The following is a 27,532-nucleotide window of genomic DNA, read 5'->3' on the forward strand; positions in this document are numbered from 1 at the left end:
TTGTGAGTGGGAGGGGACTGAGAAAAGGTGAGGTCAAAAGAGGCAAGGAGGGGAAAGAGAGAGTTGGAAAGAAATTAATCGAAGGCAGACGTCTGTAGATTGAAGTTGTCAAGTACGAAAAGCCAGCGAGCCAGCGTCAGGAAATTCGTTTTTCAAGGTGTCAAGCTCATTGAGGAACTCTAAAGATACCTGGTGGGCAATATATGACAACAATGTTAAGCTTGAGTGGACAAGTGACAGTGACAGCATGGAATAAAAAATAAATAAAAAAACACCTAGGAGAAATGAGTAGCCCTGTGCCACTACTGCAATGACCAGATGTTCTCAGACTATGAGAGAAAACGTAGTCAGATGAAGAGAGAACAGCTGGAGTAGCAGTGTTCACTGGGATGAGCCATGTCTCCGTCAGACCCAAAAAGTCAAGGGACTGAAGGGCAGCATAGGCTTAGATGAACTTGGTGTTCTTGACCACATATCGGCAGTTCCAAATGCTGCCAGAGACCAGGAATTCCACATGGGTTGTGCGCACAGGGTAGACTAAATTAGAAGGGTTGCAGCCAAGGGGTGGGGGTCGTCTGTAAAGCTTACAGGAAGAGGAGCGAACATGTATAGAAAACACACACATACACTACATGACCAAAAGTATGTGGACACCTGCTCGTCAAACTTCTCATTCCAAAATCATGGGCATTAATATGGAGTTGGTTCCCCCTTTGCTGCTATAACAGCCTCCTCTCTTCTGAGAAGGCTTTCCACTAGATGTTGGAACATTGTTGCAGGGACTTACATTCAGCCTCAAGAGCATTTGTGAAGTTGGGCACTGATGTTGGGCGATTAGGCCTTGCTCGCAGTCGGTGTTCCAATTCATCCCAAAGGTATTCGATGGGGTTGAGTTCAGGGCTCTGTACAGGCCAGTCAAGTTCTTCCACACCGATCTTTGCAAACCATTTCTGTATGGATCTCGCTTTGTGCATGGGGGCACTGTCATGCTGAAACTTCCCCAAACTGTTGTCACAAAGTTGGAAGCACAGAATCATCTAGTATGTCATTGTATGCTGTAGCATTAAGATTTCCCTTCTCTGGAACTAAGGGGCCTAGCCCGGGACCATAAAAAAAAGCCGAAGACCATTAATCCTTCTCCGCCAAACTTTAAAGTTGGCACTATAAATTCAGGCAGGTTGCGTTCTCCTGGCATCTACCAAACCCAGATTTGTCTGTCAGAATACCAGATGGTGAAGTGTGATTCATCACTCCAGAGAACGCATTTCCACTGCTCCAGAGTCCAATGGCGGTGAGCTTTATACCACTTCAGTCGACGCTTGGCATTGCACATGGTGATCTTAGGCTTGTGTGTGGCTGCTCGCCCATGGAAACCCATTTCATGAAGCTCCCGTTGAACTGTTCTTGTGCTGACGTGGCTTCCAGAGGCAGTTTGTAACTCGGTAGTGAGTGTTGCAACTGAGGAAAGACGGGTTTTACACGCACGCTTCAGCACTCGTTGTCCTGTTCTGTTAGCTTGTGTGGCCTACCACTTCGCGGCTGAGCCGTTGTTGCTCCCAGGAGTTTCCACTTCACAATAATAGCACTTACAGTTGACCGGGGCAGCTCTAGCAGGGCACAAATGTGGCGAACTGACTTGTTGGAAAAGTATGACGGTGCCACAATGAAAGTCACTGAGCTCTTCAGTAAGGCCATTCTATAGCCACTGTTTGTCTATGGAGATTGCATGGCTGTGTGTTCGATTTTATACACTTGTCAGCACTATGGCTGACCAGAAGGAAAAAAACCAGTATGGTTCTTCAAAAGGATCTACAAATGACCTTTCAGATTGAGAAAGGTTCTTTATAGAATCATTCTCCATAAAGGTTCTATAAATAACCATAACAAAGGGTCCTATATAGCCCCAAAAAGGGTTGTAACCATAGCGGAACCCTTTTTTGGTGCTATATAGAATCTTTTTTGATTGGTTCTTTATAGAACCTGATTTTTTTATTTATTTATAACACCATGCACGTTCCAATTCGAACGTTATGAACATGGTTCTTTATTGAACCTTCAAAAAAGTGTTTTAATATAGCACCAAAAAGGGTTTCTCTCTGGTTACAAACCAAATAACCCCTATCTGGTACTATTTAGAACCCTTATTTTTGTATGTACAAAAAGAGTTCCTAGGCCCTGAAGTCTGGCTTCAAATGTCTCCTGATCAGCCCTGTTAAGACAGATAGATGTTTGTGTGAAATTAACCTAGATTCAAAAGGGAACACCACTGAGATGAGAGAGAGATGAAGAGGCAGAAAGAGAAAGAGGGAGAGAGAGAGAGAGAAATAATAGGTTGTGGGAAAAAATGTGGAAGAAGAAGAAGGAAATGTGGAAGAAGAAAACAACAGCTGCATGGGTTTGCTCTCCATTTTCCCTTTGTGTAATCTGCTAGTTATATGTAAAATGTGTGTGTGTGTGTGCATGTGTGTGTCTGTTTCTGTTTGTCTTGGTGTCTGTATGTGGGCTTGCAAGTGTGTGCGTAAGCATGTAACGTCCTGACAAATAATGTTTCTGTCAGGATGTGTGCTAAGATGACTGACAGAGATGCTGATTGTGTTAAACATGTTAAACAGGCCATTGATATGGTCCAGGTGATACAGTATCTGTGACTGCTTGCCCTGGCACCGGCATGGTTTAAAAGCACATTTTCCAGCTTATCTCCTTCCCCCAGAATAAGCCGACAGAGGAAGTTGTGACTCAAAATACCCTTGATAGACAAAAGCAAAAACACTTATATTCTTCTCTGAGACACCTTGCTTCGGTATAAGGAAATACATGTATGTTCTGAGTAATGAGAAATTCAATCACATAGGCTACATACAGTGACAAGAACACACACTAGGTGGTCTACTGTGATAGTAGATGTCTACAGTGAGGACTTGAATAGATGCATTTACAATGTCTACAACTTACTGTGTTGGGATAATGTGATGTCTACCGAATTCACTCATGGTGACATACCCATGGGAACTCTACACACAGAATGTGAGCAGCACACACATTGCCTACACATGTGTCCCTGAATGAGCACAATGCAGTAACAACCTTGGGTGTTCTGTACGATGTGTGTGTGTGTGTGTGTGTGTGTGTGTGTGTGTGTGTGTGTGTGTGTGTGTGTGCGTGTGCGTGTGTGTGTATGTCTGTGTGTGTCTGTGTGCATTGGACAGGTGTGTGCTGGACAGGGACATCTGGGCTCAAATGCGTTATCTCTGGCCAGTAAATTAAAGTATCTCTCCTTTCCTTCCGTCCAGGTGGGCAGGCAATAACGTTTGACAGAAGATGCGACGGGGGTCCTGTCTCTTCAGATGGCTGGGGATAGACATGGTGCTTCTCTGTCTGGCCACCTACAGCTGGGCCCAGGACACAGAAGGTACAGCAGACGGACATGCCTTAAAGGGAAATTCCACCACTTTTCAACCTCATATTCATCATCTCCAACACAAAACCAGTGTCTATGTGAAACCAACATTTCTATGATCAATGGTTAAAAAGATAAGAAGGTCCTAAAAAATTCTCTGTGACATAACAAGGGAGGATACTTATTTGCTCCTCGCACCACTGCGAATCTGATAGTGCTTGAAAATCCGTTTTAAAATGTTTTTACTTTTGATGATGTCATCAGGTCGAACTTTTTAACTTAATATTTTGTTCTACAAAATGGAGAAATGTGCTGTTTTCATATATGTTAACACAGGTATTGCGCTGGAGATAATGAAAAAGAAGTTGAAAAGTGGTGGATTTGCCTTTTAACGGTATGTGTGAAGTAGGGTATTGTGACAGCAAATCAATACATTTTCATACAATTTACAATTAAGTGTCTATTCTATTTAGGATACATGGGCTCCGACACAGGTGAACTTTATTAACAAATTATGTGACTTCTGAAGGTAATTGGTTGCACCAGGTCTTAATTAGGGGCTTCATAGCAAAGGGGGTGAATACATATGCATGCACCAGGTTTCCGTTTTTTTTATTTTTTGAAGCAAGTTATTTTTTTCATTTCACTTTTGTGTATGTCCATTACATGAAATCCAAATAAAAATCTATTTAAATAACAGGTTGTAATGCAACAAAATAGGAAAAACCCCAAGGGGAATGAATACCTTTGCAAGGCACTGTAGTGTAAGAGCCCAAAAACATGAAAACAAATGCCTGGAATTTCAGCCTGTTCTGGTAGGATGGAATATTTGGTCCACGACATGACATTACAATATGATCTGATTGTTCTGACTGTTCTGACCAATAAACAGTCATATTTTATTTAAGCAATAACGTTCGAGAGGGTGTGGTATATGGCCAATATACCACGGCTAAGGGCTGTTCTTATGCACGACACAAAGCGGAGTGCCTGTATACAGCCCATAGCCGTGGTATATTGGCCATATATCACAAGGCTTCATCCGTAATACAACGGTGGATGTTGCTCGTCCGCCTGCCACTCACTCTAGCAGTCTTGTAACTGTCGCACATGGCTAGTCGAACTCCAAACTCTTCATTGAGACAATGCTGAAACATCAATCCATGGTTGAGTCAGTGCCACATTTCAATTTGTGCTGAAATCTAAATTAAAGAAAAGTTATCTTGCAAATTCAGCAGGCTAATATTGTATTACTTAATGCTGTCTTTGGTGTGCTTTGGTGAGCTTATCAATGCACAAGCTATTGATATCATTGTTTTATTAAATCATTCAAAAGTGTTCCATTGCTTGTTTAAAAAGGATTCAGTCATTACTAAATGTGTAATGTGATATACTTTAACATTTTAAAAAATGACACACAAAAAAAACATTCATAAAATATGAAGGGGATGATGACATTCTTTGCAAGAGGGAGGGAATCTGATTCCATTGGTCCTCAACTCTTGGCTCAGTCATTTCATTCAGGGTAAGTGTTTTTAGCCTACCCCGGAGCAGGTTAGTTCTGAAGGATTCATTGCCATATAAATGTACCTGGCTAAAACGTGAGCCGCTTTCGTATGACTGGTTATCCTGATTTGAACTCAGAGGTTGGCCACAGCTAACTCCTCCAACTTGCTTGGAAGGATAACCCTCAGGGCTCTCCAAACCATGTTACTGGAGAGCTATCTTCCTGTAGGTTTTCACTCCAACCCTAATCTCGTGCACCTGATTCTAACAATTAGTTGGTTGAAAAACTGAATCAGGTTAGTTACAACTGGGGTTGGAGTGAAAACCAACAGGAGGGTAGCTCTATGTTTTATTGTACTGTAAGTGCTATGGATTTATTGTTACTGGGAAACTCTTGGAAGAATAAAAGCAGGGTTGAAACTTTGTTCATGGAGTCTGTAAACATTTTACATTTTAGTTATTTAGCAGACGCTCTTATCCAGAGCGACTTACAGTAGTGAATGCATACATTTCATACATGTTTTTTTCGTACTGGTCCCCCGTGGGAATCGAACCCACAACCCTGGCGTTGCAAAAACCATGCTCTACCAACTGAGCCACATGGGACAAACCAGTCTCCTGGTGTAGGGTTCCATTACACTATAATCTGTTTTTATACTTAGCCTATAGACTTTTAGATATTTTGTATCTTTTGACATTGAAGACTTCTCATATGTACCATTTGACAATAGTCCTCATATTTCTGAGTAATAGTCTTTTAATTATTATTTGGAGAATGGTCTAATGCTATTTACATTACAAATAGCATAAGCTTGGACTCTAACTGTGCACATCTAAGCTAAGGTTAACTCAATAATTTAATGCTAGACCATCTTTTGCAAGATATTAGCTCCTTGTCTCTCAGCCTCTTATTCATTGCACAATGGTTACCTAGGACACATGTAACTTATAGTATTCCAAGTGGGGATGCAAGGCTTGCTACCTTGACTAAACTCATTGGATACACTTATGGGCCTATAGCATTGACATGGTAATGCAGTCTGATTGAAGATTATGTTATGGTCAAATTTCCTTCTTCACTATTTATCTGTCATCCTCAGACTAAGTGGATTTCCACTAATCTACACACATTCAGTTGTAAGTACTGTTAAAGCTTTAGGCATTCTAAATGACTGTGACTTTAGGAAAAAATAACTGGCTCTATGGATACAAAGAACAAATAGCTTTAAAACTTTTTCAACGTTATGAAAACACTGTAACAATCTGTACTGTTCAGATAACTTTAAACACATAGGACCTCCCTCTCATGTCCTCTCTCTCTCTCTCACACACACACACACACACTCTTGCATATTCAGCCTACCTTTAAAGCTTCTCTTTGAATAGCCTATTCCTTTTCAGTTCTTCCTGTGCCATCCACATTTGTGCATAGCTTAGTCAGTGGTCAAGTTATCAGTTTGCCAGCTAGCTAGGTAACATGACTAGCTAGCACAACAATGTTGTTTGTTATCAAACAAAAAAATAACGGCTTGTGAGAAGTTTAAAGCAACCCTCAACATGCACACAAATCCACTGCAGAAAAAGAACACAGCTCTGGTATGTTTGGGCATAACTTTTACATGATTTTGGCTAGAGGTACACAGTCTTCAGCAATGTAAGACTGCAGTCCAAATACTTAAAAGACACACACTATCCCCTCAGCCCTCAAATTAAGTGGACACTTCTGATGACGTATCATGTCTGATGAGTATACACTTGCAGGGCAAAGGGCAAGGGAGGAAGGAATGATTTTTAAATGTACCGCCCTTGCCCGGATATTTGTCACTCGTTCTTCCCGCGATGAACGAGTGTTTTCAGCCACCGGTAGCTTGTGGGTGCTTTATATGCGCTATAGTCAATTATGATTGCATGTCTACTCATGTCTACTCACATTAAATATATAATTATTAATATACACCTACTGTACGATAGCTAGCAACTTAATTTGATAAATAACATTAGCCTGCCTAGCTGGAACTTCTGAAGAAGGAAAATGTTTTATTTCCACAATTTCCAAAAGCTAACCAAACAAATCAAATCAAATTTATTTATATAGCCCTTCGTACATCAGCTGATATCTCAAAGTGCTGTACAGAAACCCAGCCTAAAACCCCAAACAGCAAGCAATGCATGTGAAAGAAGCACGGTGGCTAGGAAAAACTCCCTAGGAAAAACTCCCTAGAAAGGCCAAAATCCTAGGAAGAAACCTTGAGAGGAACCAGGCTATGAGGGGTGGCCAGTCCTCTTCTGGCTGTGCAGGGTGGATATTATAACAGAACATGGTCAACATGTTAAAATGTTCATAAATGACCAGCATGGTCAAATAATAATAATCATAGTAGTTGTCGAGGGTGCAACAAGCACGTCCGGTGAACAGGTCAGGGTTCCATAGCCGCAGGCAGAACAGCTGAAACTGGAGCAGCAGCACGGCCAGGTGGACTGGGGACAGCAAGGAGTCATCATACCAGGTAGTCCTGAGGCATGGTCCTAGGGCTCAGGTCCTCCGAGAGAACGACAGAAAGAGAGAAAGAGAGAATTAGAGAGAGCATATTTAAATTCACACAGGACACCGGATAAGACAAGAGAAATACTCCAGATGTAACAGACTGACCCTAGCCCCCCGACACATAAACTACTGCAGCATAAATACTGGAGGCTGAGACAGGAGGGATCAGAAGACACTGTGGCCCCATCCAATGATACCCCCGGACAGGGCCAAACAGGCAGGATATAACCCCACCCACTTTGCCAAAGCACAGCCCCCACACCACTAGAGGGATGTCTCCAACCACCAACTTACCGTCCTAAGACAAGGCCGAGTATAGCCCACAACGATCTCCGCCATGGCACAACCCAAGGGGGGGCGCCAACCCAGACAGGAAGACCACGTCAGTGACTCAACCCACTCAAGTGACGCACCCCTCCCATAGACGGCATGGAAGAACACCAGTAAGCCAGTGACTCAGCCCCTGTAAAAGGGTTAGAGGCAGAGAATCCCAGTGGAAAGAGGGGAACCGGCAAGGCAGAGACAGCAAGGGCGGTTCGTTGCTCCAGCCTTTCCGTTCACCTTCACACTCCTGGGCCAGACTATACTTAATCATAGGACCTACTGAAGAGATAAGTCTTCAGTAAAGACTTAAAGGTTGAGACTGAGTCTGCGTCTCTCACATTGGTAGGCAGACCATTCCATAAAAATGGAGCTCTATAGGAGAAAGCCCTACCTCCAGCCGTTTGCTTATAAATTCTAGGGACAATTAGGAGGCCTGTGTCTTGTGACGGTAGCGTACGTGTAGCGTACGTCTTTTATGAGTTTGAACCGCAACCTAAGCATAGACCTTTTGCACAACGTAGCAACGCCCACTTCCGCTCAACTTCCTACCCGATCCATATCTTCCGGTCCCAATCCGATCTCGTCCCGTCCTTAAACATTTAAATTGCACAACAATTCCATGTGAATCTGATAACTAAAATGTGTAGATTTTCCAAGATACAGTTTATGTCATACTATCATTAGTAGTAATGTCTCAGACAACAACTGATCTGACATCATATTCATTTTTAAGTACCAACGCATATTTTCAACTGGTTGGATAACCGAAATATGGTTCCGTTTCCCACCTTTTGATGTTACCAGACTCTGTTAACAAAGGCTTTCCAAGAGTCAACTCTATAAAGTCAACAATGTACTTGAAACCATCTGAAATTAAATAATTGTAAATATTCAAAGTGTTACAGGATATGACCAGCTACTACCTACTATACTGGCTATTAGGGAATAGGTAACTGTAGACATAAAGTTTGAATCCTTTTTCCAACTTCGAGGTCGGTGGTTTGCTACTTGTCTTGGCCAGACGATGTACATCCGTCACTGTTATCTTTGGCAGCTCTTTCAAGCACCTTGTGTGGCTAATTGCTAGACACCTTACTAGGTAAGAGACAAAAAAGACAAAGAACACAATAATCTAATTACAAAAATCCCTAACTGAACGGATAAACAGAATTTTCAACAAGAATGATTAAAACAACGCTATAGAAATATGATTATATTAACATACTGAGGTATAGCCGAGGTATAGGCTAGTATGGCTACAGGCTGACAGGATGGGGTTAGGACAGGAAGCTATGTATCGGTAGGAAGTTGAGCGGAAGTGGGCATTGCTACGTTGTGCAAAGGGTCTATTGACTGTATGGCAGCGGTTCGAACTTATAAAAGACACACCCTCATCCGCTTACCCTCGCCTTATGGCCTTGTACAATTATGTTATGCCTGAAATTCCCCATAATTCAATTTGCGACGATTGTAGATCCGCTAAGAAAAGTCAGCCAAAACATAAAAACAATATCAATGGAGAAGTCAACATACAAGTGTAAGTAAAAACGAATGTAAATAATTTAGAAACTGTGCTACTAGTGCGCATGACGGCACAAACACGTCTTGTAAAAGTAATGATGTTTTTGTTTGGTTAGCTTTTGTAAATTGTAGAAATAAAACATTTTCCTTCAGAAGTTCCAGCTAGGAAGGCTAACGTTATTTAGCTAATTAATTTGCTAGCTATCATACAGTAGGCATATATTAATAAATATATAGTTAATATTAGTAGACATGCAATCATAATTGACTGTAGCCCATTCTAGTCAGACGTCATGATACATCTTCCGAAGTGTCAACTTAATTTGAGGGCTGAGGGGATAGGGTGTGTCTTTTAAGTGTTTGGACTGCAGCCTAGCTGTGTTCCATGTGTGTTCTGTGCTTTAAAGGGTCCATGAGGAAACATTTGTGCTTAAAAGGTTCCATGCGGTGAAGAAATGGAGACGCGAGTAACAGTGTAGAAAATTCATGCTGAAAGACATGTCAAGCGTTAACTCTTTATTAGTGTGTTAACTTTGACAGCCCTATACATAATATATTATTATTTTCATGAAAGTAACACACACACTGATTTATTAGATATACAGTGCTGATTTAAAAATAGCATTTAAAAGACTGCATCTGGTCTTTCAGGAACTGGCTATATGTGTAAGCCTGCTTCTACTGCAAATACCTTTAAATCAATTGTCTCCATCCATCTCTGGGCCTGGTTCTTTTGTGAGAAAGATTATAAACGTTTGGTAATTGAAGTTTTGTAGCTCGAGGGGGAGTCGGTTTGTTGATTAGTGCAGGATATTATTTTCTCAAATGAAAGCAAATTGCCCCGAAGTTCAAATTTGAATATTTAGATTGTTCTTGGAGTAAGCTGTTGGAGTGTATAGTGCCTTGATTACCAATTACTGATGGAGTATTGCCTCTTTAACATTTCCAGTTTTCCTTCTCTACTTCCACTTATTTTATTGGGAAAAACAGATTTCCATTAAAGCAATGTTACATTAGATTAACAGAACAAAGCCTCTCTGTGTTTTTTGATTTGGCTAATGAAACATTAGTCTAGCTGCTGCGCTGCTTGTTGATCAGATGAGTGACTCTCTGCTTTGGTAATCCTTATTGTGGATAAGCGTTTGTTGTTGAATTAATTATTTTTAGATGGCTAATGCACTTTGCATTGTATGGAGGTACCTAGGTGAAGTTGCGCAGTGCTTGTTGATCAGATGAGTGTCCCTCTGCTTTTGTGATCCTAATGGTGCATAGAAGTTTGATGTTGAGATTGTTGTTCTTAAAATCTCATTTTTTTCAGACAATTGTAACTTAATCCACTTTTTTCCTGGTGTCAATTATTATATGATTGTTTCATGTATAGGCTACATTGTATGGACCCATCTACACTTTAAAAATAGAAAGTCTAAAAACACCATGATTGTCAAATGAAACCATGAGAAGTATTGCTCCTAAGCTAAGATGTGGTGTTTGGAGGTTGTTTGAATGTAAACCCAATGTAAATGTTTTAATAACCAGAATGTGTTTTAAAACAGAAATGTACAGTAGTACTCTGAAAGGGTCAAAGTGGTTCTTCAACCTGAATATTAGTGTTTTTAACCTCGGTGTCCCCCCCGCGGGATGGTTGAGTTAACTTAGGCTAATGTGATTAGCATGAGGTCGTAAGTAACAAAAAAAGGACATAGACATATCTGATATGGGCAGAAGGCTTAAATTCGTGTCAATCTAACTGCACGGTCCAATTTACAGTAGCTATTACAGTGAAATAATACCATGCTATTGTTTGAGGAGAGTGCACAATTATAAACTTGAAAATGTATTAATAAACCAATTAGGCACATTTGGGCAGTCTTGATACAATATTTTGAACAAATATGCAATGGTTCATTGGATCAGTCTAAAGCTTTGCACATACACTGCTGCCATCTAGTGGCCAAAATCTAAATTGCGCTTGGGCTGGAATAATACATTATCGCCTTTCTCTTGCATTTCAAAGATGATGGTACAAAAAAAATCGTTGTATTATCTTTTAATGGATCTAATGTGTTATATTCTCCTACATTAATTTCACATCTCCACAAACGTCAAAGTGTTTCCTTTCAAATGGTATCAATAATATGCATATCTTTGCTTCAGGTCCTGAGCTACAGGTAGTTAGATTTGGGCATGTCATTTTAGGCGAACATTTTTTTTAAAAGGGTCGGATCTTTAAGAGGTTTTAAGAGTGTTGTGAAAACACTTTTTGGTGCATGTGAAAGACATCAAAACACAAAAACTGTGTTTCTCATACAAGCAATGGATTAGAAATGCAAATGGTATCAAGAATCAAGGTAAGACCCAAGTGCAGACTCTGTGAAGTTATAATGTTTAATGTAACCACATGGGCAGGCAAATGACAGGTCAAGGCAGGAATGAGTCAATAATCCAGGGTAGGAGCATAGGTACAGGATGGCAGGCAGGCTCAGGCAGAGTTCAATAATCCAGAAGTGGAGCAAAGGTACAGGATGGCAGGCAGGCTCAGAGACGGGCAGAGTGGTCAGGCAAGTGGGTACAGGGTCAAGACAGGCAAGGGTCAAAAATCAGGAGGATGAGAAAAAGAGAGGCTGGGAAAAGACAGGCGCTGACAGGATGAACACTGGTAAGCTTGACAAATAAGACAAACTGGCAACAGACAGACATATAACACAGGTATAAATACACAGGGGATAATGGGGAAGATGGGCGACACCTGGAAGGGGTGGAGACAATTACAAGGACAGGTGAAGCTGATTAGGGCGTGACAATTGGTTAATAGCCTAGGTATTGATTGATGATAAGGGACTAAGGAGAATTTTTTTTGTGGAATTCCACCGTCATTTTTTTAATGCTTTATTTTGACCGATTAGAAATGGGAGAGGCAGTAAGATGATATATTTTGTTTACATTTTACCCACTCAACCACACAGCCAAACTGTAAAAAAATATTCTGGGATGAATTGAAATTGACAACAACAAAAAACACCAACAAATACTTAATTAAAATGTATGCAAGTTGTGCAGAGCTTGTGGTCTAGCGGTAACGCATTTGGCTAAGACAGGACACCCCTCTCCCCATCAAAGATCGGGGTTAAATTCCCTGCTCCAAACCTTAAATCTGTTTCTTCCATCTATCTATATCCCCTCTTTCATTTCAGAACTGTGTCAATAAATTGTAAAAATACCCCCCAAAAAATGTCTACAAAATGTACGCAAGTTGTTTAAATGATTTGTTCATTTAATTTGACTAAAATAATGTAAATCCAACTAAATAGAGTATGTTGCTCAAAATGTAATTATCTTTCATAGTGATGCACCGATATGACATTTTTGGCCGAAACCGATATCTGATATTTTCTTTGCCAAAAAAACCCAATACCGATAACCAATATTACGTTTTCTTTTAAGCATTCTAGTACAGTTAAATAGTTAACACACACACACATGGACGCAGCGGTCTAAGGCACTGCATCTCAGTGCAAGAGGTGTCACTACAGTCTCTGGTTCGAAACCAGGCTGTATCACATCCGGCCGTGATTGGGAGTACCATAGGGTGGCACACAATTGCCCCAGCGTCGTCCGGGTTTGGCCGGGGTAGGCCGTTATTGTAAATAAGAATTTGTTCTCAACTGACTTGCCTAGTTAAATAAAGGTTACACACACACACTAACAAACCACACTGACCAAAAAGTTATTTTGTTGGCATTTACGTATGTCCCCATTACCAGTAAAACATAATCAAAACCTATTTCTTTCACTTACTTGCTGTGCTGTTTTGTTGTTCATTTGTTCAGTCGGTTCATTCTCAACCAGGATTTCTATGGAACGATGTTTGGGTCTTTGGGTGTCAAAAAAGATACACGTCAAATAACACTATTTAACGTGTCAAATAACACTATTTGACGTGTCAAATAAGCTTGTTGACCAATCAGGCCCTGAATATGACTGCACGTCACATAATAATTTAACGTGTTCCTACATTTTTACGGAGTTATTACACTATCATTCGTATTTCATATGTCACAACGATTCATCGATACGTATGCTATGATGCTGGAAAAGTTTTCTTGCGCACCTACAGTGCTGGTCATTAAAAAAGCTAGCTAGAGCTTGAAACAACTGTGAATTGAGCCACATTTATTGTGAACCTATGTGTATTGAACAATATTCCTGAGGAAAAGCAATACTGCGTGGATGTTTTGGAGTCTGATAACTCTAAGGAGGACTTTGGGAAAAAATATCTTTGGTATTGAGTAGACTAATACCCCATTTCATTGATCCCCAATCCTTAGGTAAAGCTGTACAGTGCAATATTGATGTCAATACACACAATTGGCTGACTGGGGAGCTGATTTCACACAGTCACAGTCCTGCGATAAGAGCTACAATGCTAATATTTGCCTAAACTCTTCACAGTTGTTTTCTGTGGGTGTCACCGACTAGGCTGATATCACATTTCATTGCTTCACATGCCAACCTTGTTTAACATTATCTAGTCTAAATATGGCATGATTCCACCAATTGTAACCTGCATCCCTTTCAAAGAGGTACTTTTATTTTGAAGGCAAACCGCAAATTTCACTAAAGTAGCTCTAATCCTTATTGTGTCTAGCTTCACAACATGTAACCCGGTCCGGTCGAGCGTCACGAGCCAGATGAAGCTAGCTGGCTGATTATAACATTATCTTTGGGCAACCGGGTTAAGTAGCTGGCTAGCTATTTATTTTCATTAACCAAAGTTCAATTTCTATAGGTGAACAGCGGAGTCAATCACCACCTTCCGGAGACACCTGAAACCCCACTTCTTTAAGGAATACCTAGGATAGGATAAAGTAATCCTTCTAACCCCCCTCCCCCCCCTTAAAAGATTTAGATGCACTATTGTAAGTGGTTGTTCCACTGGATATCATAAGGTGAATCCACTAATTTGTAAGTCGCTCTGGTTAAGAGCGTCTGCTAAATGACTTAAATGTAAATGTAAATGTGAACAACAAGTGGCTAACTAGCTAATACTTACTCACAAGGATTTCTAAATCATTGCTAAGAATAATGAAAATGACTGCAGTTTCTACTGGTCGTTGTTTTCAGGCTGGTTGTATTGGTGCTAGCTAGGTACCAAGCTAAAGCTAGCTAGCTACCCCAGAAGTTGTGGTCAAACAAATAATGCTTTATTACCAAAGTAGTATTGTAAACACACCGTTCATGGCCGGTGTTTGTTTGTTTGTTTGCTGCCTTTTTTATACAGCTTTGACAGTGCTACTGATAGTAGTGGTGGCGCTTGGCTTGCACGTGTAAATTCAGAACACAGAATATTCTATAATAGAACTGTGTTATTTGACGTGTCAAATTAAAAGCTTATTTAAAGTGTAAAATAGTGTTATTGTCAAATAGTGTTATCTGACATGTTTCTCTTTCGACACGCAAAGACCCAAACGGTGTTCCAAAGTATGTCGTGAAGCTAATAGCAGTGACGCTATTACTGTGTAACTCCGGTAGAGCAACATCTGAAAAATAGCGCACTTGGTAGTGTGTACCAGTGCTCGACCAGTCGCGAAAGCCAACATCACCCATGACAGAGAACGGTTGATTGTCAAGGGCAATGAATTCCATTTTCTTGGCTTTAATGGATTTCGCCTTTGAGTTGTCTCGCTGAAATGTTGTTACTCTTTCAAATGACTACTCAACTTGTTGACTGCTCGATCCACACAGCAAACATAGTGGGATAGGTTAGGAATGCTGTGTTGCACGAGTAGAGCAAAATGTACCTACGATATATACAGCTGAAGTCGGAAGTTTACATACACTTAGGTTGGAGTCATTAAAACTCGTTTTTCAACCACTCCACAAATGTCTTGTTATCTAACTATAGTTTTGGCAAGTTGGTTAGGACATCTACTTTTTGCATGACACCAAGTAATTTTTCCAAAAATTGTTTACAGACAGATTATTTAACTTAAAACTGACTGTATCACAATTCCAGTGGGTCAGAAGTTTACATACATTGAGTTGACTGTGCCTTTAAACAGCTTGGAAAATTACAGAAAATGATGTCACGGCTTTAGAAATTTTTGATAAGCTAAGTGACATCATTTGAGTCAATTGGAGGTGTACCTGTGGATGTATTTCAAGGCCTACCTTCAAACTCAGTGCCTCTTTGCTTGACATCATGGGAAAATCAAAAGAAATCAGCCAAAAATTGTAGAACACCACAAGTCTGGTTCATCCTTGGGAGCAATTTCCAAATGCCTGAAGGTACCACATTCATCTGTACAAACAATAGTGCGCAAGTATAAACACCATGGGACCACGCAGCCATCATACTGCTCAGGAAGGAGACTCGTTCTGTCTCCTAGAGATGTACGTACTATGGTGCGAAAAGCGCAAACCAATCCCAGAACAACAGCAAAGGACCTTGTGAAGATGCTGGAGGAAACAGGTACAAAAGTATCTATATCCACAGTAAAACGAGTCCTATATCGACATAACCTGAAAGGCCGCTCAGGAAGGAAGAAGCCACTGCTCCAAAACCGCCATAAAAAAGCCAGACTACAGTTTGAAACTGCACATAGGGACAAAGATCGTACTTTTTGGAGAAATGTCCTCTGGTCTGATGAAACAAAAAAAGAACTGTTTGGCCATAATGACCATCGTTATGTTTGGAGGAAAAAGACGGAGGCTTTCAAGCTGAAGAATACCATCCCAACCGTGAAGCACGGGGGTGGAAGCATCATGTTGTGGGGGTGCTTTGCTGCAGGAGAGACTGGTGCACTTCACAATATAGATGGCATCATAAGGATGGAAAATTATGTGGATATATTGAAGCAACATCTCAAGATATCAGTCAGGAAGTTAAAGCTTGGTAGCAAATGGGTCTTCCAAATGGACAATGACCCCAAGCATACTTCCAAAGTTGTGGCAAAAGGGCTTAAGGACAACAAAGTCAAGGTATTGGAGTGGCCGTCACAAAGCCCTGACCTCAATCCCGTAGAAAATGTGTGGGTAGAACTGAAAAAAACGTGTGCGATTAAGGAGGCCTACAAACCTGACTCAGTTACACCAGCTTTGTCAGGAGGAATGGGCCAAAATGCACCCAAATTATTGTGGGAAGCTTGTGGAAGGCTACCCGAAACGTTTGACCCAAGTTAAACAATTTCTAGACAATGCTACCAAATACTAATTAAGTGTATGTAAACTTCTGACCCAATGGGAATCTGATGAAAGAAATAAAAGCTGAAATAAATCATTCTCTCTGCTGTTATTCTGACACTTCACATTCTTAAAATAAAGTGGTGATCCTAACTTACCTAAGACAGAGAATTTTTACTAGGATTAAATGTAAGGAATTGTGAAAATCTGAGTTTAAATGTATTTGGCTAAGGTGTATGTAAACGTCGGACTTAAACTGTATATATATGTATAGAATATATATATATACACTGCTCAAAAAAATTAAGGGAACACTTAAACAACACAATGTAACTCCAACTCAATCACACTTCTGTGAAATCAAACTGTCCACTTAGGAAGCAACACTGATTGACAATAAATTTCACATGCTGTTGTGCAAATGGAATAGACAACAGGTGGAAATTATAGGCAATTAGCAAGACACCCCCAATAAAGGAGTGGTTCTGCAGGTGGGGACCACAGACCACTTCTCAGTTCCTATGCTTCCTGGCTGATGTTTTGTTCACTTTTGAATGCTGGCGGTGCTTTCACTCTAGTGGTAGCATGAGACGGAGTCTACAACCCACACAAGTGGCTCAGGTAGTGCAGCTCATCCAGGATGGCACATCAATGCGAGCTGTGGCAAGAAGGTTTGCTGTGTCTGTCAGCGTAGTGTCCAGAGCATGGAGGCGCTACCAGGAGACAGGCCAGTACATCAGGAGACGTGGAGGAGGCCGTAGGAGGGCAACAACCCAGCAGCAGGACCGCTACCTCCGCATTTGTGCAAGGAGGAGCAGGAGAAGCACTGCCAGAGCCCTGCAAAATGACCTCCAGCAGGCCACAAATGTGCATGTGTCTGCTCAAACGGTCAGAAACAGACTCCATGAGGGTGGTATGAGGGCCCGACGTCCACAGGTGGGGGTTGTGCTTACAGCCCAACACCGTGCAGGACGTTTGGCATTTGCCAGAGAACACCAAGATTGGCAAATTCGCCACTGGCGCCCTGTGCTCTTCACAGATGAAAGTAGGTTCACGCTGAGCATGTGACAGACGTGACAGAGTCTGGAGATGCCGTGGAGAACGTTCTGCTGCCTGCAATATCCTCCAGCATGACCGGTTTGGCGGTGGGTCAGTCATGGTGTGGGGTGGCATTTCTTTGGGGGGCCTCACAGCCCTCCTTGTGCTCGCCAGACTGCCTGACTGCCATTAGGTACCGAGATGAGATCCTCAGACCCCTTGTGAGAACATATGCTGGTGCGGTTGGCCCTGGTTTCCTCCTAATGCAAGACAATGCTAGACCTCATGTGGCTGGAGTGTGTCAGCAGTTCCTGCAAGAGGAATGCATTGATGCTATGGACTGGCCCACCCATTCCCCAGACCTGAATCCAATTGAGCACATCTGGGACATCATGTCTCGCTCCATCCACCAACGCCATGTTGCACCACAGACTGTCCAGGAGTTTGCGGATGCTTTAGTCCAGGTCTGGGAGGAAATCCCTCAGGAGACCATCCGCCACCTCATCAGGAGCATGCCCAGGCGTTGTAGGGAGGTCATACAGGCATGTGGTGGCCACACACACTACTGAGCCTCATTTTGACTTGTTTTAAGGACATTACATCAAAGTTGGATCAGCCTGTAGTTTGGTTTTCCACTTTAATTTTGAGTGTGACTCCAAATGCAGACCTCCATGGGTTGATAAATTGGATTTCCATTGATTATTTTTGTGTGATTTTGTTGTCAGCACATTCAATTATGTAAAGAAAAAAGTATTTAATAAGATTATTTCTTTCATTCAGATCTAGGATGTGTTGTTTAAGTGTTCCCTTTATTTTTTTGAGCAGTATATATAAGAATATATATATATTCTTAGAGCTAGGGTCTATTTTCCTGAATTTCCCCCTGACTGATGTGCCCAAAGTAAACTGCCTGTTACTCAGGCCCAGAAATCAGGATATGCATATAATTGGTAGCATTGGATAGAAAATGTTAAAATAATTTCTGAGACTATAACACAATTGATATGGCAGGTGAAATTCCAAAGAAAAACCAACCGGAAACACATTTTTTTTTGAGCTCCCAGGCTCTTATAATGAAAAACTATGGGTTCTATGTAATTCCAGCTGCCAGATTGCAATTCCTATGGCTTCCACTAGATGTCAACAGTCTTTGTTCATTGTTTCAGGTTTGTTTCTTCAAAAACGAGCAAGAATTTTGAGTTTTTGTACAAAGACTCCCGGTTCAAAATCAGTCTGTTGGCGCGCGCTTACTAATTTTACTTTTCTATTGAACATATTTCTTTCCATATGAAATAGTATAGTTTATTTACATTTTATGATACCTGAGGATTAACATTAATTAAATCAATTAAATGTAGTTTGACTTGTTTGAACAAAGTTTAGCAGTAGCTTTTTGGACTCCTTTGTCTGCATGTTGAATGAGTGGATTACTGAAATCGATGGCGCCAACTAAACTGACTTTTTGGGATATAAAGAAGGATCTATCTTTATGAAGGATTTATCTAACAAAACGACCATTCATGTTGTAGCTGGGACCCTTGGGATTGCAAACAGAGGAAGATTTTCAAAAGTAATTGATTTATTTAATCGCTATTTGTGATTTTATGAAGCCTGTGCTGGTTGAAAAATATGTTGATGTTGGGCGCCGTCCTCGAACAATCACATGGTATGCTTTCGCTGTAAAGCCTATTGTAAATCGGACAACGCAGTTAGATTAACAAGAATTTTTGCTTTTAAATTATATAAGATACTTGTATGTTCATGAATGTTTAATATTCCGATTATTTATTTGAATTGCGCGCCCTCCAATTTCACCGGATGTTGTCGTATCCCTAAGTTAACACCCGTTCGCTTAACCTGGAAGCCAGCCGCACCAATGTGTCAGAAGAAACACCGTTCAACTGATGACCGAAGTCAGCCTGCAGGGAAGCATGATGTAAGATGCAAACATCGTATTCCAACTGATTATAGGCTACTAAAGCCAATGACTTACCGCTGCGCTACAGAATTTGGATGAAAGCAGTGGAGAAAGAAATGTATATCTCATAATCACACGCTGCTATTTATTGCTAACTAAGATGTCACTAATCTGCATTGTGAACAGATAATGAAGCTCTGAGTAATGAACCGTTTTTTGGCACAATGTGGTGAAAGCAATGAAGCCTTCAGAATGCCTCAGTTTCCCAACACTGCTGGTGGTTTGAACACTGTGCTTGACAATGCCTGACAAAATGGTATGTAATGGAAAATTATCAAATACATAGAACAATGTTAATCATTACGACACTTCAGAAAAAGGGTTTGAATTCTGCTCTGGACAGGATTCAAAACATCATAATGGTGTTTAGAAGCTTTAAGGAGAGGAAAGAAGACCAAATGAGAAGGTTTCTAATTCTGCACTAAACAGGACTCGAAACACCATAATAGTGTTTTAAAATGTTTTTGTTAGTACTCCCAGTCCCTGGCAAGGTGTTGCACAATACTTGATTAAGTGGTGTTACAACACACCTTGTAATGTTTTAAAACATCTCAGGATGATTTGTTTCAATACTCCAGCAAAGTTAAGGTTTTGTCTCCTTCAACTTGGTGGCAGTTCAGTTGCCACTAGTGTTGCTGTTAAAAAAAACACTTAATTTTAAGTGTACCACTAGGTGGCTTCACTTTTAGGATTGTTCCACGCTGAGAGAGGACAGGATGTGTCTAGTCATGGAGGAAGGGATCACTGTGATGTTCATCATAGTTATATGTATGAACAATGACCTTACATTCTAGGTCACATTGAATTGGACATGGCCTGTGTAGTCCTGGTCGATACCCAGCCTCTGGTTACAGAGAGACAGTATTGACGATGTGTCCAGTCATGTGTTTGATACAGAAGATACAGTATCTCAGCATGGGTTTAGCTCAATTTTCTTAACAGGACTAGGTGGACTGAACGTGAGGGTGCAGTTTAGTTTTAGTTTTATACACTATGGGGTTTTCTCCAGCTTCCACTGCCACTGCTCAGTTTGTATTGATTTTCACTGGTAATCATTCTCTATACAATCGGTCCAACTCTCATTATGTATTTGTGTTTGTGCGAGAGAGAGGGAGAGTGAGAGAGTCCTTCCCTCTCCTATCTGTCTTTCTCTCTCTCTCTCACTCTCTCATCCCTTTCGCTCCAATTCCATTTTCCTCCTCTGTCTCCATGTTCTCATTACGATAAGTTGGGTTCTCTTCCAAACAGCTTTGCTTTGGCGCTTGCTGGTTGCACAATGGTTGGCTGGGTGCCTCCACTCCCCCTGCTCAGTTTGTATTGATTTTCACTGGTAATCACTCTCTATACAATCGGTCTAACTCTCATGATGCATTTGTGTTTGTGTGTGCGCGTGCGAGCAAGCGAGAGGGAGAGTCCTTCCCTGTGGTGTATGTGTCTGCTGCCTCCTGTCTGTTGTGTTCTCTTCCAAATAGCTGTGCTTTGGTGCTTGCTGGTTGGACAATGTATCCCTCATCTTTTGGGCTCTCGTAGCCCTTTCCCTATTGAACCAAGTTAACTCGCTACACACCTCCTGACTTCTTCACAATTTAGCTTTTTAGGATTTGCCCTGGCCGGCCAGATAAGTAGATACATCTATAAGCAGCTTTGCTGTGGTGTGTGTATATGTCTATACCAACTACCCAATTAATTTTACCCAAGAGGGAAAAGTCCCAGACAGAGAATATTGGAAAACACAACACACAAATACCAACACCCTGGAAAAGATGTCAACACTAAATGAAATATGGTGTTCTCTTTGGATGATTTTCAAGACACAATTGTATGTAGAAAATAGGCTAACTATGTTGTGATGAATGTATCTTTAGAATTATTTCCTACTCCCATGCCAAATAACATCCATCCAAAGATGTATTTAGTTGAAGAAGATTTTGTAGGGCTGTTAGTTATTATGATTAACTTACTCTCTATTCCTTCACTCCCCTCCCCTCCCCCTTTCCTCTACTCTAATGTTTTTTCTCTACTCTAACATCAAACCTCTTCTCCAAACCAACAATTTCATGCTATTTCTTTTCTCCCATGGTTCTTTTCTTCTTTCCTTTTGCCTTTTGGCACCACTAACCCTGATCTCTACAGACTGGCGGTACGAGGGTAAGAGGATAACCCTTTACTTTTCCTCATTCTCTCTATCTTATTTTTTCTCTGTGTGCTTGGGGTAATTTCCATCTGTGCAACTCCCTGTATTGAACACTGTGCTCATGTTGTCACCCCATATGGTTGTCATGTATTGTAGTCATGTATTGTTGTGAGTTGGTCATCACTGTGCTTTTGTATCAGTGTCCTTAAACCCATCAACGTGCTTCAACAGTAATAGAAAGGATGAAACCATTCATAACCAGTTATGACAGTTGATTTCAGCTTATGACATGAATGCTCTTTGTGGTATTGATGTGTTTTATTGCCTTCTCTCTCCACCATACAGAATGTAAACTGTCCCGGTCAGGCCCTCCTGCTACCATAGTGACCATTGATGAAGAGAGCCCCAATGGTACGTACTGCCTTTGTTTTCTCTGTACCTGCTAGGCTGTTCAATATATGCCATTCATAACATACACTACTGTTCAAAAGTTTGGGGTCACTTAGAAATGTCTTAGTTTTTGAAAGAAAATCACATTTTTTGTCCATTATAATAACATCAAATTGATCAGAAATACAGTGTAGACATTGTTAATGTTGTAAATGACTATTTTAGCTGGATACGGAAGATTTTTTATGCAATATCTACATAGGCGTACAGAGGCCCATTATCAGCAACCATCACTCCTGTGATCCAATGGCACGTTGTGTTAGCTAATCCAAGTTTATCATTTTAACAGGCTAATTGAAAACCCTTTTGCAATTATGTTAGCACAGCTGAAAACTGTTGTTCTGATTAAAGAAGCAATAAATCTGGCCTTCTTTAGACTAGTTGAGTATCTGGAGCATCAGCATTTGTGGGTTCAATTACAGGCTCAAAATGGCCAGAAACATATAACTTTCTTTTGAAACTTGTCAGTTTATTCTTGTTCTGAAAAATGAAGGCTGCGTTGCGACACCGTGTATAGCTTTGTGAAATGTTAGGCTTGACATAAGAAAATCAAGACCAGGCCTACCAATATGTGTCCACTTGCTAAAGAAAAGCTATACAAACCCTGGTACCACAGAAAGCCAATCATCGATTCGATAGGCATGCAGCCGCATAGACATGGCGGTCACTGTGCAAATTAGAAGTAGCCCAAAAACCAACCCGCGGCCAATACATTTTCACCCTCTGCATTGTTTTCAATGTAGCCCAAATGCGGGAATACCGCGGACATGGCAACCCTGACTCTTTCTCATTCCACCTTTCCCCTGTTCCTCTGGGGAGTCTATCTAATTACTCAGACACATGACAGTGAAGTAAGACACTCTCAATTGTTTTATTTCATTCACAGATTTTTATTAAGAAAATCTAAGTTTGTTATTTTGTCTCTGGTGCACACCTGTTTGCCTCTTTTTCTTTTGTTGCATAACACATTTTTTAAGGGTCTCACATTGATATGAAGCTGTAATGACTGTGTCTTGTAATTATAGAATGGTTACTATGCTAAAAGAAGGGCTCTGATTATTCTTGTTGCAGTGCTGTAATGTTAGTTGTAATTCTGTGATGTGCCTTCACTTTTTCTGGCTGAGAGGCTGGTTTTGTATTCTGGAGCTGTCTCTCTGTGATTCAAATGCCTGGCAGCAGAGTAAAGAGAGAAAGAGAGAGTGAGTGACTGTGTGTGTGTGTGTGTGTGTGTGTGTGTGTGTGCGCACATATCTGTGTGTGCCCTGTTAAAATATTTGCAAGGCCAGCAATATGAAATTAGAGAGTGTGGCTGAAAGGACGGGATTATTCCCAACACCTGCTACTTCTCTGGATTAGAGAGAGAGGACCAGGGGAGGGAAAGAGAGAGATTGAGAGGGGTATGGGAGAGATGAGAATGGTGCATAGAAAGCTGTAGAGCAAAGAGAGAGGGCAGAATGTGTGGACAGTGTGCATACAGTAAACTCTTGGAAAAAAGGGTTCCAAAAGGGTTCTTCGGCTGACCCAATAGGTTAACCCTTTTTGGTCCCAGGTAAAACCCTGATTAGTTCCATGTAGAACTCTCTGTGGAACCAAATGGGTTCTACCTGAAACCAACAAGGGTTCTTCAAAGGGTTCTCTTATGGGGACATCTGAAGAACCCTTTTTAGTACTAGATGGCACCTTTTTTTCTAAGAGTGTAGGTGCTTGCATACTTGCCTCTGTGCATGTGATATGCTAGTAAATGAAAATGTGCATATAATTTACCCAGACTTTCCATTTTACTGTCTTTTTTGTTTTTTATATAATGTATCACGATGGCCTAGTGTTTGAATCTACATGCTAATTCAGTGGAACATCAAATCTTTAATGGAATGGTAGAACACCAGTTGATATTTCTCTCTGTGTCCACCCATTTAGTCTAGCGGGGTTGCTAGTGTAGTGTTTTGGTATTGTGAAGCATATTCCTCCATTTGATGGGTAAATAAAGGCCACAATTACAGTATTATGCTGAGATAAATGGTCAGTTTAATTAGCTGTGTTCTTGTGCTAACTTACTTACCCTCATTAGAGGCTATAGAGATGAGTTCCTTTGAAGTATGGCAAGAATTCTGCATCTTCATTTACATGCACTTAAATACTTTGTATGGATTTTTGCTTTTTTCATATGAAAACCTCTATCTCTGTTATGAAAATCAAATGAGAACATCAACTCCCAAAACGGATCACTAAATCAAATGAAATATACTCACTCTATTCATATTCCCAATATTATATAAACCCTAATAGAGAACTCATCTGAACAGCCTACAGTACATTCCCAACTGCCATGCAATTTTATAAGAAGTAGAAAGAAATGCCTCTAACTTCCTTCACTTTTTCTCAAGTCTATTCTGACATGACTTTACAGCCCCCACTACATTATTCAATTGCCTCTCCCAGAGCGTGAGAGCATTGCCATGTTAGTTTAAGGTTTTAGAATTATCAGTATATTTGTCATTTTGGATTCACGTCTCTTTTAAGAAATCCTGGGGTAAATTTTCACAATAACAGCATCCACTCTTTTAAGTTGGTCTCTATCTACAGTACAATTGACTTTACTCTAATAGTTTTGTAGCCACATAAGTAATACGGATTAAAGGTTCAAATGTAATTGTTATTTATTTCTCTGTTTTGTTTGCTCTGTGTTCATTTCATAATACTTTACATTTCTAATTATAATGGGATATTGGTGTATTTTACTGATTAATTTGAAACACGTTGGGAAGTGATCCTGATTGTCTTAATCCTCTCATTAGACTGAGTCATAATTAAAGGGATAGGTCATCCTCATTTCATAATTGGAGCTCATTCATTTTTCTAAACTGTCAACAAAATCAGCACGTAGCTAGTTCCCTTTACTGATTTACTGTAGCCTTGGTTTCAATCGTCCTCATTACGAAATGCAACTGAAAAGAAGATTTTAAAACGTGCTTTTATGTGGGTGTCTCTTGTATGTGTGCTTGTACGTGGAAAGCTTTTGTACATTCACTCTGCCAAAACAGTACACAGTCACAGTAACTCATCCTTCTCGATAACTTGATACAGTCGTTACCAGATATTGTGTCTGGAAGTAGCATAGGCTAGCTAGCAAGCTAGCCAACTTCTTTCGCCAAATTGCTACAGCCGGCCAGTGTGCGACCATGGCAAAGTTGGTTTGACTTTGGATAGCCTACCTATCTTTTCATGTTGCACACCTTTTAGTTTTCTCATGAAATGCTTTCAATATTTGTAAATGAATTTCTATAAATTATAGCTGGTTTGAGGTTATGTCATTGAAATTTGGAGCTAATTACATTTAAAAATAGTGTCCCATGTACATTGCCTTCAGAAAGTAGTCACACCCCTTAACTTTTTCCACATTTTGTTGTGTTACAGCCTGAATTTAAAATTGATTACATGTAGATTTTGTGTCACTGATGTACACACAATACATTCCAAAATGTAAAAGTAGAATTATGTTTTTAGATTTTTATTTTTCAAAATAAATCTGAAATCTGAAATGCCTTGAGTCAAAAGGTATTCAACACCTTTATTATGGCAAGACTAAATAACTTCAGGAGAAAAAATGTGCTTAATAAGTCAGATAATAAGTTGCATGGACTAACTCTGTGTACAATAATGCTGTTTAACATGATTTTTGAATGACTACCCCATCTCTGTACCCCACATATACAATTATCTATAAGGTCCCTCAGTCGAGCAGTGAATTTCAAGCATAGATTCAACAACAACAACTAGGGGGGTTTTCCAATGACTCGCAAAGATAGATAAATCTTTTTTTTTTAAACATTGAACATCCCTTTGATGAAGTTATTAATTACACTTTGGATGTTGTATCAATACACAAATTCACTACAAAGATACAAGAGTCATTCCTAACTCAGTTGACGGAGAGGAAGGAAACCGCTCAAAGATTTCACAGTGAGGCCAATGGTGATTTTAAAACAGTTATAGAGTTAAACTGAGGTACCTGAGGATGGATCACAAACAATCTAGTTACTCCACAATACTAACCTAAATGACAGAGTTAATAGAAGGAAGCCTGTAGAGAAAAAAATATTCAAAACATGCATCCTCTATGCAATAAAGCACTAAAGTAATACTGCAAAAAATGTGGCAATGAAATGAACTTTTTGGCCTGAATGCAAAGCATTATGTTTGGGGCAAATCAAAAACCTCACTGATCACCACTCTTCATATTTTCAAGTATAATTGTCATCGGAAAGGACAAGGGAGTTTTGCAGGGTAAAAAGAAAAGGAATAATCCTAAGCAGAGGCAAAGTCCTAGAGGAAAACCTTGTTCAGGCCGCTTTCCAACAGAGAATGAGAGAGAAATCCATCTTTCAGTATGACAATAACCTGAAACGCAAGGTCAATTATACACAGGACTTACTTCCCAACACAGCATTGAATGTTCCTGAGTGGCCTAGTTATAGTTTCGACTTTAATCGGCATGAAAATGTATGGCAAGACTTATAAATTGCTATCAAGAAAAGATAAAAAATTAACTTGATAGAGCTTGAATAATCTTAAAACTAGTATAGGCTATGTGGGACGCTAGCGTCCCACCTGTGGGACACAGCCAGTGAAATAGCAAGGCGGCAATTTCAAAACAGCAAAAATCTCATAATTCAAATTTCTCAAACATACAACTACCTTGCACCATTTTAAAAATACACGTCTCCTTAACCTCTCTAGGGTCGGCGGGACGAAATCGTCCCACCTACTCAACAGCCAGTTGAATCCCGTGGCGCGTTATTCAAATACCTTAGAAATGCTATTACTTCAATTTCTCAAACATATGACTATTTTACAGCATTTTAAAGACAAGACTCTCGTTAATCTAACCACACTGTCCGATTTCAAAAAGGCTTTACAACGAAAGCAAAACATTAGATTATGTCAGCAGAGTACCCAGCCAGAAATAATCAGACACCCATTTTTCAAGCTAGCATATAATGTCACATAAACCCAAACCGCAGCTAAATGTAGCACTAACCTTTGATGATCTTCATCAGATGACAACCCTAGGACATTATGTTATACAATACATGCATGTTTTGTTCAATCAAGTTCATATTTATATCAAAAAACAGCTTTTTACATTAGCATGTGACTAGCATGTGACTAGCATTCCCACCGAACACTGCCGGTGAATTTACTAAATTACTCACGATAAACGTTCACAAAAAGCATAACAATTATTTTAAGAATTATAGATACAGAACTCCTCTATGCACTCAATATGTCCGATTTTAAAATAGCTTTTCGGTGAAAGCACATTTTGCAAAACATGCATGTATTGTATAACATAATGTCCTAGGGTTGTCATCTGATGAAGATCATCAAAGGTTAATGCTACATTTAGCTGTGGTTTGGGTTTATGTGACATTATATGCTAGCTTGAAAAATGGGTGTCTG

General features: G+C 40.2%; 1 protein-coding gene across 1 annotated transcript in view; it reads left to right on the top strand.

Annotated features, from left to right (window-relative positions):
- The window catches only part of LOC106607182 (protocadherin-15), a 371,077-nt gene that overhangs the window by 44,120 nt on the left and 299,425 nt on the right, over positions 1-27,532 (top strand). The window contains exons 2-3 of the mRNA XM_045720950.1: positions 3,291-3,409; positions 21,968-22,033. Coding sequence (XP_045576906.1) covers positions 3,319-3,409; positions 21,968-22,033 — 157 coding nt within the window. The 5' untranslated portion in view covers positions 3,291-3,318. The remainder of the gene's footprint in view (positions 1-3,290; positions 3,410-21,967; positions 22,034-27,532) is intronic.

Source organism: Salmo salar, chromosome ssa01 (genome assembly GCF_905237065.1).
Source record: "Salmo salar chromosome ssa01, Ssal_v3.1, whole genome shotgun sequence".
In the NCBI taxonomy this organism is placed as follows: Eukaryota; Metazoa; Chordata; class Actinopteri; order Salmoniformes; family Salmonidae; genus Salmo; species Salmo salar.